This window comes from Brachyhypopomus gauderio, chromosome 2, assembly GCF_052324685.1.
Source record: "Brachyhypopomus gauderio isolate BG-103 chromosome 2, BGAUD_0.2, whole genome shotgun sequence".
Lineage (NCBI taxonomy): Eukaryota > Metazoa > Chordata > Actinopteri > Gymnotiformes > Hypopomidae > Brachyhypopomus > Brachyhypopomus gauderio.
Window position 1 is genome coordinate 7,052,063 of NC_135212.1, and position 12,918 is coordinate 7,064,980.

Sequence of the window (12,918 nt, forward strand, 5' to 3'; positions counted from 1 at the left end):
TGTTTTTAGGGGGACCAAAAATAAAGGTGGACCGGAGATGGCCGTGTACGCCCATCAGGCAGCGAAACGCTTCAGTGTTGTTAGTTATGCAAGTCAGCAAAGTTCACTTGATGAGAGTTGTACATTTATTCCTTGGCTTGCTTTGAGATTTAGCTGAAGTCAATCGCGAATGGCCCGTAGTGCAATCGGTCACACGCGCCGTTACATCTCGTCTTCCGGTTCTGCTTTACTGAGGGCGTCGTTGTCCGTAATGGACACCACCGGTTCGGCGACTCGCCGTTCGCCACTGGAGCGGCTGAACTTTAACAACGTCGTTCTCAGAAAACTCCCTCTGGACGAACCGGACACCCCGGGAGTGAGAATAGTCCGCGGAGCCTGTTTCTCCAGAGTACACCCGCAGCCCGTCCAGAACCCGAGGTTTGTGGCCGTGTCTCCTGGGGCTTTGGCATTACTCGGGCTGAGCGCAGAGGAGGTTCTGAACGACCCGCTGGGAGCGGAGTACCTGAGCGGGTCCAAAGTGATGCCGGGCTCGGAGCCTGCTGCTCATTGCTACTGTGGGTACCAGTTCGGACAGTTTGCGGGACAGCTTGGCGACGGAGCTGCCTGTTATATGGGTGAAGTGGAGGCTCCGGTCGACCAGAACCCTGAACTACTCAAAGAAAACCCCAGTCGGCGATGGGAAGTCCAGGTGAAGGGAGCTGGACTGACTCCTTACTCCAGGTAGTAGAAACCCAGATCAAGACCGAGACTTGATAACGATTGTAGATCGCTAACTTTTACCATCTCGTCGTCAAAAACGAAACGAGGTCAGACCCACTTGCTCCACTCCTTCAGGCAGGCGGATGGGCGTAAAGTCTTGCGATCCAGCATCCGTGAGTTTTTATGCAGCGAGGCGGTCTTCGCCCTCGGGCTGCCCACCACTCGGGCTGGCTGCATAGTCACCTCAGACTCGCAAGTCATGCGAGACGTGTTTTACGACGGACACCCACGCGTGGAAAGATGTTCGACCGTGTTGCGAATCGCTCCGACCTTTATCAGGTAAAGCATGGTTTGCTTACGATCAGATTTTAATTATAGCCCTTCATGACTACCTGTGGTCTCAGATTTTTATTATTGTTGCTTTGTTAAAGGGTTTCAGATTGATGGAATGGTCTCAGTCCTAGATAACCTAAGTGTGAACACATTGTCCTGTGCTTGTGCAGGTTTGGATCATTTGAGATCTTCAAACAGGCTGATGATGTCACAGGCAGACAGGGCCCCAGCTGTGGACACGATGAGATCAGAGCTCAGATGCTGGATTATGTTATTGAAACCTTCTACCCAGAGATCCAAGAGAGATACCCAGACTTGGTGGAGAGGAATGGCGCCTTCTTCAGAGAGGTGGGCTGTAGTTAACACGCATTCATGTCTTAAGAAATTCAGAGGTTTTATATAATACACACATGATAAGACTGTAAGTAAAGCAGATTAATATGATTCCAGAAGTGTATTTTTCTGCTGCTCCTGATCTCCCACAGTATATGAAAAGTGCTGTGCACATGAACCCACCCAGCCTTGCCTACTGTGGGTGTAGCATAGAATTCCCTCAGCATCAGTATTCATGGCATTCATGATATTCATGGTATTCATCAGTGTTGACCTTATTCATGGTATTGGATTTGGCGTATGAGAGTAGCGGCACTGGAGAGGTCAGTGCAGCTGTACCCATCACGGGCCTCTCGCACACCTGCTGTCCTCCTTCATGGGACTCGGCCCTTGTGGATTCAAGGCGTGTTGGAGTGAGGGACAAACACTGTACTGCAGCATTCTCAATACTGATGGATCAGGGATGTGGGTCAACTGATGGAATGAGGCATTACAGTACATCATATTGTATATGTACAGTACATCATATTGTATATGTACAGTACATATAGCAGTTTCACCGTCCCAGTTGTGTACTTTAAGACAAGTTATTGTCACTGGCATATCCACACATTTACATGCATTTAATAATCTGATAATTGCACAAAATCAGACTATTACCAATGGTTTTCTTGAGCAGATACTGCAGAGTGTTTGATTGCCATTTCACAGTGGCTGCGTTTAATTCTGCCGATCCTGACCTGTCCTAGATGTGTGTGTGTGTGTGTGTGTGTGTGTGTGTGTGTGTCTTAGGTGGTGCGGAGGACTGCCAGACTGGTGGCACAGTGGCAGTGTGTTGGCTTCTGTCATGGAGTCCTTAACACTGATAACATGAGTATCTTGGGACTAACTCTGGACTACGGGCCCTTTGGGTTCATGGATCGGTACGGCCTCACACACACTCTACAGTCTCTGGCCATCGTATTTGAAAACATCTTGTGTTAACTTGGGCATTCTCCTGTGAATATGCTCATAGCTTATGCACTCTTACCAAAATGACACTGAGGTAAAGGAAACCATCTCTGTCCCTTTGTCCTCTAGAAACCAGGTGTCATGTCATCCGAGAGTGAAGATGACCCTTCATTAGTCACTTAGTAATTGAGCCAAACTGTGTCATCCGCTCCACTCAAAAGGCAGTGATGTCATTTGGGACATGAGTTCCCTGAAGTCTAAGTGTTGGGTCAGACTTTTCCAGGTTACACCACGACTCTGTTATTTCCTACAGCAATGTCATGTCTGCACGGACAAACGGGCCCATATACTGCTGTGCAAACGTGACCTCATTTGTACTTCCTTTGCCTGGATAGTGGAGCTCTGCTGGTGGGCGTGGCCTCATGTTCAAGGTCCATGTGGCCTGCGTCCCAGTTTTCATTTTAATCTCCGTGCTTCTCCTCCCTCTGAAGCTTCGACCCGGACTTCGTGTGCAACGCCTCTGACCACTCCGGCCGGTACTCGTACCGGGCCCAGCCGGAAATCTGCCGCTGGAACCTGGCGCGTCTGGCGGAGGCCCTGAGCCCCGACCTGCCCTCGGAGCGTTCGCAGGTCCTGCTGGGCGAGTTCCTGCCCCTCTACAACACATTCTACCTGGGCAACATGAGGAGGAAGCTGGGCCTCCTGATAAAGGAGGAGTCGGAGGACGAGATGCTCATCACGAACCTTTTGCAGACCATGCACAACACAGGTACCCGTGGCTGGAGATGATTGGGCAGGTTTTAAGAGCAAAAATACTGTGTGACTGAGCCACTCTCCGTCTATAGGTGCAGACTTCACCAACACGTTCCGGAGCTTGAGTCAGATCCTGGGCCCCGCGCGGGGAGAGGCAGCGGACGACTCTGAGGCCGTGGAGAGGGCCGTGGAGCTGCTCCTGCTCCAGTGTGCCTCTCTGGAGGAGATGAGGACCAGCAGCAGACCTTCAGTGGGAACACGGTTGTGACTTTGTTTCATTTCCTGGTGTTTGTGCACAGGTGTTAAATGCTAACAGTGTGTTGAGCGTTTGTTGCCCACTTGAAGAATCCAGCATGTTTATATCACATCCATGTTTGTGTTCAGTGCAAGACTATTATAATTAGATTCATTTAAAATTTTTGCTCACCCGCATGCATTCGATTTCAAACGTGTATTTTCATACAGTGAGTTAGCGATGCTGCTGTCCATGGCTCAGAGTAACCCAGCGCTGTTCCAAACGCTGTCGGATCAGACCCTGCTGGCCCGGCAACTGGACAAGCTCTCCAGGCTGAAAGAGCTGATGGAGACCACGGAGGAAGAGCTGAGAAGACAGCAGCGGGAGGAGTGGACCTCCTGGATCAAACAGTACAGGTGCGGCCAGGCCGCATGCGTTCAGCACTCTACACCGGGTCACAGAGCAGAGTGGTACCAAACAACCAGCAACTGCTTGGAACCCCATGTGATCTCCAGGGTCTTCACTAGTTGGAACAGATGGTTGAAAGCTACAACAAACATGTGACAGGGCATGTTGTAGGGCACTGAAACACCGCGGTAGAGACCCTGTGTGTTTTTAACAACACAGTGTTCTTGCATACATTTATACAAATATATTAATAAAATGCATGCTGTGTTTGCTTGCTTATAGGCAGCGGCTTGCTCGTGAGTACGAGGGAGAGAGTGATGTAATAGGCATACACGAGGAGAGAGTGCGTGTGATGGACAGCACCAATCCATGTGTAGTGCTCCGGAACTACATTGCCCAGAATGCAATAGAGGCAGCGGAAAAGGGGGACTTCTCCGAGGTTAAAAATCCACCAAAATGTAAATGGCTTGTTTGATAAGAATTGCATGTTTTGAAACATTGTTGCTAGAATGCACCCTCCACTAATTTCACCAGGTCCAGAGAGTTCTGAAAGTGCTGGAGAAGCCGTTCTGCGTGCAGGAAGATCTGGGGCAGCCTGGCTGGATTGGGGGAGGGCGGTCGGAAGAGGCAGGATGGAGGGATGAAGGAGAGCGGGGAGAAGATGCGGAGGGAAGTTCAGGCGCAGAGAGCCGTGGACCTGTTCCGTACTATAGTAAACCCCCAGCCTGGGCCACGGAGCTCTGTGTGACATGATCGTCGTAGGACCTTCAGGACAAGCCAACATCCAGTATAGAGGAAAGAGAGATTATCTTCTCTGTAGGCTGGCTGGCTGTCTGTGAAGGGCTTTGAGGTGCTACACTTCTGTCAACTAGTTTAGAAATCTGCAGAGTGATGGCTGGCGGTACATGATAATGTGTGCAGCTGGTTACCTGTGTGCTCTGTGTTTGACTGGTGATACATGACGACTGGGACCATCATTCTTCAATAGAAAGGTCTTGGTCTGAAAGACAGAGGCTGTAGCACATTATAAACTTGTGTGTGTGTTTGAGAGAGAGAGAGAGAGAGAGAGAGAGAGAGAGAGAGAGAGAGAGAGAGAGAGAGAGCGAGCGAGCAAGAGAGAGACTTAATGCACAAATTAGTGAATGGGAGTTTTTTGTAAACAAATGTAAACACCAAAGAAATAATAAAATAATCTGCCCTTGACTGCGTTTCTTATTATATTCTACAATTGTACACAATAGTTTTGTGCATCTTGCAATGTAACACCACGATAAAGCACTTTATTGATAAGTAGATGGATTTATAATAAATATTCCCGTTCTCGGCTTCGTAACAAAAATCTACGAAATGTGTTGAGCGAGGGGAATCTCTCCCATTCGACTTGGTAAAGGAATGTACTGTTTCTCGGAGCGCGTATTTGGCAGCATGTTCCCACACGCCTGTGTGCCGGTACAGGACACGAACACACGGGCTCGGCTCGCCTCCTCTCGTCTAAGGGGAGGACGTGATTCCGCTCACACGGTTTCTCCTTTTCCCTCAGCTGCGTGACGTGACACTAGAGGAGCCGAACCGGGCTGATTAGTGCTCACGGCGCAGCCGTGTCCCAGCTCAGGTGAACTCGGCTCGAAGGTGTGTGTGAATCCTCGATACCGCAGCCGCCTGCAACAAGGCCAATCTGGGGGGAAGAAACGATGACGGCCTGCACAAGACTCGGATATTATCGCCATGAAGTGAATAAGACCAAGTGGGAAGTGCCCGAGCGATATAGAGATTTAAGACAGGTGGGGACGGGCGCGTACGGAGTAGTATGGTGAGTGATTTGTGTTCCACAGTAGGCGACGTTAAAATATAATATCCATACAAGTTTACATTTATTTTAATCGTACTGAAGTGTATATTATCTTAGTAAGCAGGAGATGGTCGAGTAGTTTATGTGTTTTTTCTTAACCGCCGCTTTCTGGTGCCCTGTTTCCTGTTTCGTTGGCTGGTCTGGGCGGGGTGTCGGAGTAAACCTGTATTCACTTCGGAGGGCGTGTGGGTGCATCTGGTCCGCCAGCTGTTTACCTTATTGAAATGTGCTCAATGAAATTGATATAAGAAGCAGTGGCCACAACAATGTTTCAGTGACTCCCTTTAACACGGAAAAGTCATGTCTAAAAGTAGACAACGCGGCTACATGTATTTAAAAAAGGACAATTTCGCTGTGGTGCACACAGAACGCAGGCGCTCCAGGCGCTGACTGACAGGCTAGTACTCGCACATGTACAGGTTGTTTTCATTGCATTTCTCCGTAAAAAACCTTCCAAGTATTCCACTCGTGTTTTTTTTTCCAAATAACCGAGTACTGTCCGTGTTGTCCCTAGTTCTGCCGTGGACCGCTTAACAGGGGCAAAGGTGGCTATCAAGAAACTTCATCGTCCATTTCAGTCAGAACTTTTTGCCAAGAGGGCCTACCGAGAACTGCGCCTGCTCAAACACATGAAGCACGATAACGTGAGTAACTCCAACACGGCCTTATCCACGGCCAACATGCCCTGTGTATCTCGTGTAAGATGCGTGTGAAGCCTTCGTGACCTATTAACTGGTGTCTTTGCTTTACTGCCTGTAGGTCATTGGACTACTGAGTGTTTTCACTCCAGACCTGTCGCTGGATATGTTCCAAGACTTGTGAGCTCAGTTTCTGTTCCTACATTTGTGTGTGGTACTGGTGTGTGGTTCTGTTTTTAATTAAATTAAAATTTTAAGTAGTACAGAGTTCCATCTTCTTCTATTTACGGAACACGTTTCCCCCCAAAAAGAAATGGAAAACTGACAATAAAAGCTTATAAGTAAAGCTCCCCCACTCTGATTATATACTGATGGGTTTGTTGTGATCAGTCTGACTCCACCCCTTTCTTCGTCAGTTACTTGGTCATGCCTTTTATGGGTACTGACCTTGGAAAGTTGATGAAGATGGAGAAGCTTTCTGAGGAGAGAATTCAGTATCTGGTCTACCAGATTTTGAGAGGACTCAAGGTGAGTATCTTTACACATAGACACGTGCACTGTCTTCCTCACGCACACAGACTCACACGTAGTGTCTCCTCTTGTCTGCAGTACATCCATGGTGCTGGGATCATACACAGGGTGAGCTGTAGGTCCTTCTCCTCTGCCACACATAGCCAAGTTGGTTGTGTGTTCTTCACTCATTTCTGTGTGCTCTTACTTTCCAGGACCTGAAGCCAGGCAATCTAGCCATCAATGAAGAATGCGAGCTAAAGGTACCACACGGGCTTCATATATGAATAAAACAGTCAAGACAAACACTGTTCTGATCGCACGCTACCCGGCAGATCCTGGACTTCGGTTTAGCGCGGCAGGCAGACACTGAGATGACCGGATACGTGGTCACCCGCTGGTACAGGGCCCCTGAGGTCATCCTCAACTGGATGCACTACACACAGACTGGTGAGTCATGTCATTGGAGGGTGGAGCTCTCCCTCTGAGCCATGAAACTGATCTGGTGCCTTGTTGGGAGTGTGTGTGGTGAGGCCTCACTCTGAAGGATCACTCAGACCCAGAGGGATGGGGGCTTTGTTCCTTCTAGATCGATTTAGATCCTTAAGTAGACTCACTGGCTCCTTGGTTTTCGATTAAGTTGTCAGCATTTCAGTAGTCAAGAGGCCAATTTCAAGTAGTGATTTTAGAGAATGGATTTTATAGGTGCTGTGGTGGAAAGGACATGGTGTTTAAGTCTTCTTTTTCTTGTTTTCAGTGGACATCTGGTCTGTTGGTTGTATCATGGCAGAGATGCTGATCGGGAAACCACTGTTCAAAGGGAATGATCGTATCTGGCCTTTGATCAATCCACCTTACTCCATTACCCCATCCTCCATAGTTAGACCACCCTAGTCCTCTATATCCTTATAGATACATATAGCAGTGTCACATGGTCTTGTCTTTTATCTGTTGACCCTTGACCTGGACATCTCAGACCTGGATCAGCTGACTGAAATCATGAAGATCACAGGAACACCCACACAGGAGTTCATCTCCAAATTGCAGTCCCAGGATGTGAGATGTTCCTCAATCCACTAGCACTATGCTAGCACCGTGGATGTGCTTAAGATGCCTGTTCATGGAGAGATCATAGGTTGCCAGCGTCTTAACTATCTACTGTCTCTTCAGGCTAAAAATTACATTCAGAAGCTGCCCAGACTTAAAAAGAGAGACCTCCAGACCATGATGCCAAACATCAACCCACAAGGTAAGAGATTAGCATAACAGATGTGTGTCGGGAGATTAGCATAACAGATGTGTGTCGGTAGATTAGCATAATGTGTGTCATGTGCACCAGTTCTGTTTGGTGCACAGACGCACCGTACCGCTGACCCCTCTCCCCAGTCATCGAGAGGCCGGAGGCCCAGTTCCTCTCGGGCGTTCGGAGCGAGTCAGAGTCGTGTGTGCTTTCCTGTCCGCAGCCATCTCGGCGCTGGAGGCCATGCTGCTGCTGGATCCGGAGAGCCGTGTGACGGCGGCTCAAGGTCTGGCCCTGCCCTACTTCGCAGAGTTCCGTGAACCGGACGAGGAGACGGAGGCTCCGCCCTACGATCACTCGCCCGACAATGTGGAGCAGTCGGTGGAGCAGTGGAAGAGTACGTGGAAGCGCTGAGGCTGACGCCAACGTCCGCCGCCTGAGAAACCTCCCTCAACAACACAATCCAGACAGAATGTTGATTATTTGTTGAACTTCTTTTCTTGTAGAAGTTAAAGGAAAACTCTGATCATTTAAAACCCCATCTCATCTGTTGCCCATGACTCATTATTATGCACAATCATTTCAATGTCTTTCACCTAGATTAGATAAACAGAAAATTCAGTGATGTGAAATACTCTTATCGTGGGAAGCCAGGGGTGCTGGTTGTGAGAGCAGTGTGCAGTGCTATGGTAGTTCTTCAAGTCCGTGGACTTCTAATAGAAGTGTGTTCTGTTTCTCTCACCTTTAACTCCACTGTGCAAAGTTTGTACTGTAGAATTAACTCTGCATGTCTCGACTGAATACACACTGGTCTCTTTCCCCCCCCCCCCCCCCCCCCCCCCCCTTTGCTTTCTCTCTTTCCAGAACTGGTTCACAAGGAGATTTTAACCTTCAAGCCCCCTCTAGTGGTAGCAGAGGCAAAGGAGACTGCACTCTGAGTTGGAGTGGTTCCTCATTCAACACTCTGGCAGCTCGAACCACACAGCTTCCTCTGCCCCTCCTGCGTGTCCTTGTGTTCTTGCTGTATGTGTAAGTGTAAGGAGTGTGTAGGTACTGCACGTGTTCTTGATGTATGTCTACAGAGTGTGTACTGTGCGTGTTTTTACTGTACGTATATGTGTACAGAGTGTGTAATGTATGTGTGTGTCCAATGTCTGCACTGTGTATTGTATTGTGGTCATTTAATGTTCTCTATAGTTCTGCTGTAGTCTTAGATGAACATGATACGTGTCAATCTTGCTAGGTGCCTTTTGTGCCCAAGTGATTATTGTGAACTTGGGCATCTTGGTGTCATGGTGTTGGAGGTGTCATGGTGTTGCCTGTCTGTCTCAGAACAGCTGTGGCCCTGGAGTCGAGCACAGCGCTAACACACTGTTGCATCCAGTCAGATGTTGACTGTGTCTTTTGGTGTATGTCCTAATGGGCATCCATTTGCTGCACGTAGTCTACAACAGTTTAAGATGCGTTTATCAGTGCCTTGGCTCTAAAAGCTCATTTCTGCCATATTTCTAATAAACAGTTTGGTTTATTAGGAAATTAAATTGTGTGAGTTTTTTGCTTTGGATTTGAACACTAATTTAAGTTTCAATATTGCTATTCACTTGCCGAGAAACATTAGACATATTAAATGGGTTAAATCCAACTCCAAATGAGTAACCACAAAAGATTTATCAGAATAAGAATAAATTAAAAAGTTTAAATGTTATTTCAGAGCTACATAAACCAATTAATGACCAGTTAATTCATGATATTTATCCGAACCCAGGTGTTTGTAATGAACTGTAGTACTTGTAGTCTTATCTAAAATAGAACGCTGTCTTTCCATCAGTCTGTGTGCTGCGTGTGGAGAGCCATTTGATGGCCAGCAGAGGGCAGCACATGCGCAAGTACGTTATTTAGAAACCGAACTCTGCCCCAGAGTGTAAGTAACTGTGATTGAACAACAGAACCATAAAGGATGTGGCTGTTGCATATTTCCTGCTGAAATACATTAGTTTTAAATTTGGTAATCGTCAAACTGTTTTCAGCACCCACTTGTATGAGAGACGTTCAGTGATTCTGCTTAATGAGCAGAGTGACTGCGTTACAGCTGCAGGGTTAGGAAGGTTGAATAACAACAAATCCCCTCTCCCCCCATGTTCTTTTCCATTTAGCCCTGGTTGAGAGATTTGTGCGGTGCATGTCGGGGTTGGCTGTCCAGAGGAACACACTGTAAGGGGAGTTTGATTAGTCATCCAGCTCTCGGCCCCTCTGCCAGATGTTTTGACAGAGGGGAAACGGTCTGAGGCAGCGGGCAGCTGTCCCAGCTCTCCGGCATTCTGCTCTCCTCACACAGCTGCCAGCCGGGCTACATGTTGAATCCAGCAGGCCCGTGTCTCTCCCTGGGGTCTCTGAATGTGCAGACCGGCTCCAGGAACTGCTCTGTTCTCTCAGCCATGGTGTGACACTAAGTAGGTTACAGATGACTATTTTTAACACCAGAGAGGGAATCCGACTAGAGCACCAGCTGATTAATCTGCCAGTTAAGTTTTCAGAATTTGCTTCATGCTCATTTCAGGGTGGGTGTTGATTAAATCACTCCCCAAATGTCTATTTTTCTGACTAATTCTATTAGAATCCCAGGGGGCTTCCTATTCATGTTTCATAGGATCCTACACAAAAGATTGTTTGGTGTAAGAGATTCATAGCAAATGTAGTTGTGTTTAACTTTTGTTTGCATTTCTTTTTAACCTCCATTTAGGAAGGACGTCTCTTAAGATTAAAAACTTTTTCAAGGGAAACCTGGCCAACATTGGAAAAAAATTTTCTAGTTACAAGAATAAGGTTGTCAGACATGATGATGCAAATACATTAAATTCAAAACAAACCAAAAACAGGGCCGAATCGCAGGAGAAAAACAGACCAAGCATACAGAAAAAGCATACATTGACTCATTAGCACAGACAATTCATACATACGACTCATTAGCACCGAGAATGCATGCATATGACTCATTAGCACAGAGAATGCATGCATATGACTCATTAGCACAGAGAATGCATGCATATGACTCATTAGCACAGAGAATGCATGCATATGATTCATTAGCACAGTCACTGCTCTGCTCTACTATGTGTGTTGCTCCTGGCTACACACATGGCCTCGTGCCTGCTGTGTGTGTTTCATTGCTGGATAAATGGGACTCCTGACGCATGGCTTCACTGAGGAGACTCCTGTCTGATGTGCCCTTTTCCTGAGTCGCGCTGTACAAGTCTGTGTTGGGTAGCAGTAAGTAAAAGTTTATTTCTGGAGTACTTTTCCAAGACCGAGCTACAAAGTGCCTTACAAAAACAATACTCAGAAGATGTTGAGAATTGGGCTTCAAGATGGTGCCTGAATATCTCAGGTGTTTTTTATACCTGTGATATCAAGTGTATATGCCACCCCTTATGAAATAGACATGTAAAATTATGAACATCTCTAAGCTTGGAAGAGTGTATTCATATTTTGTTTTAGCAGTTCACTCCTGCTGAAGAAATTGGGCTTTTTTTTTTACTAATTATGAAACCCAATCATGCATAGCAGACCACATTTTGTGTGTGTTAGACCAGTGATTCCACACTGCAATCCAGCAGCCAGACGACGATCAGTGCAGAATGAGACTGTTTCTGCCATGTGGTTAGGCAGTTATCTCAAATAAAATCATTTTATGACTGCAATAATTTTGGCCATTTGAATTGGAATAGGAATTTGACTTTGGGATGAATTCATTATTTTTTGCTATAAACCATCTTCACTTAACTGAGATTACCATTAGCTCTTTATTACACTGGAATTGTATTAATGTCACAATTACCATTAGCCCTTTATTACACTGGAGTTGTATTAATGTCACAATTACCATTAGCCCTTTATTACACTGGAGTTGTATTAATGTCACAATTACCATTAGCCCTTTATTACACTGGAGTTGTATTAATGTCACAATTACCATTAGCCCTTTATTACACTGGAGTTGTATTAATGTCACAATTACCATTAGCCCTTTATTACACTGGAGTTGTATTAATGTCACAATGACTGCAGTTCTGTGTTTTCTGGGTTGTTTTACAGGGCAGCTGCTTTTCCCCCGGTGTCGTCTGCTTATGGCACTGGAGTCTTGATCTTGAAGTGCCAGTTGTGGTGTGAAAATCTGCACTTTGCATAATTCACATAATGATGAATTATGTTCTGTGGAGACGCAGACTGGCAACAAAGATAAAACATCCTTTTAAAATAATCTTCAGATGGAGATTATTTGGTAAACAGGAAACTGCTGAATTAAACTTCTCAACAACTTAGTTTTTTGCTGTAAATATGGAACATGTGTGTTATAAATGTGCTTTGTGTTTTTTTCCCCAAGTCTGCACTGAAGTGTTCCTTCTACCTCTTGTTTTGGATCAGAACCCTGTGAAGTGGCCTCACTTCTTCTCTCCTTCAGAGGCACAGAGACCCGTTTAAAGAGCCTTTGTTCTGTGCGCAGTGGCCTGACTCAGCACATGGCTATAGAGGATTTAACACGGGCTCACATGTTCCTGGTAAAGGCCCCAGTGTGGCTCACCGACCCGGGATGCTTCCTAGACTCGGTGGGAGCTGTGGATGGGGAAGAAGGACCCTGACTGCCCGACCACAGACGGCTCCTCTCTAGGGTTGAGTTGGACCATGTGAGGAGGATCACTTTATGCACCATGGTTGGAAAAAATAAATGTACCTCAAAAAGTTAGACATGTTTTTAAAAAATGCTTCATATTAGTTCCATGCAAGATTGGTTGACTGGTCACTATGAATTTCTTGCTAACTGATGAGGAAACAATTAGAAACACATTATTTTTCATACTGTAGAGCAAAGTTTCTTTATCATTCACACAAAAATCTTTTATGTCTCATCTTTTATATCTAGATTTATTGTATGAATATTTATGTAATCATTCAAAATTATATGCGTTTATAA

The 12,918-nt window shown here is 46.3% G+C and overlaps 2 protein-coding genes across 5 annotated transcripts; both read left to right on the forward strand.

Moving 5' to 3' along the window:
- The first annotated feature begins 21 nt into the window (after positions 1-21).
- Positions 22-4,915, forward strand: selenoo1 (selenoprotein O1). Of its 2 annotated transcripts, none has more exons than XM_076985241.1 (9): positions 22-720; positions 835-1,038; positions 1,203-1,380; positions 2,158-2,288; positions 2,808-3,085; positions 3,162-3,330; positions 3,535-3,720; positions 3,995-4,170; positions 4,247-4,915. In XM_076985241.1, the coding sequence occupies exons 1-9, from the start codon at positions 170-172 to the stop codon at positions 4,354-4,356; spliced, it is 1,983 nt and encodes a 660-aa protein (XP_076841356.1). In that variant the 5' UTR covers positions 22-169; the 3' UTR covers positions 4,357-4,915. The 2 variants fall into 2 exon arrangements, with proteins under 2 accessions (XP_076841356.1, XP_076841351.1); XM_076985236.1 differs by having other exon boundaries at positions 3,995-4,151.
- A 260-nt stretch (positions 4,916-5,175) lies between these two features.
- Positions 5,176-9,484, forward strand: mapk12a (mitogen-activated protein kinase 12a). Of its 3 annotated transcripts, none has more exons than XM_076985277.1 (12): positions 5,176-5,522; positions 6,076-6,205; positions 6,321-6,379; positions 6,616-6,727; positions 6,809-6,838; positions 6,925-6,972; positions 7,045-7,159; positions 7,467-7,538; positions 7,686-7,765; positions 7,880-7,958; positions 8,173-8,346; positions 8,814-9,482. In XM_076985277.1, the coding sequence occupies exons 1-12, from the start codon at positions 5,404-5,406 to the stop codon at positions 8,885-8,887; spliced, it is 1,092 nt and encodes a 363-aa protein (XP_076841392.1). In that variant the 5' UTR covers positions 5,176-5,403; the 3' UTR covers positions 8,888-9,482. The 3 variants fall into 3 exon arrangements, with proteins under 3 accessions (XP_076841392.1, XP_076841399.1, XP_076841404.1); XM_076985284.1 differs by lacking the exon at positions 5,176-5,522 and adding an exon at positions 5,636-5,980 and having other exon boundaries at positions 8,814-9,484; XM_076985289.1 differs by lacking the exon at positions 5,176-5,522 and adding an exon at positions 5,641-5,958 and having other exon boundaries at positions 8,814-9,483.
- Positions 9,485-12,918: the final 3,434 nt, after the last annotated feature.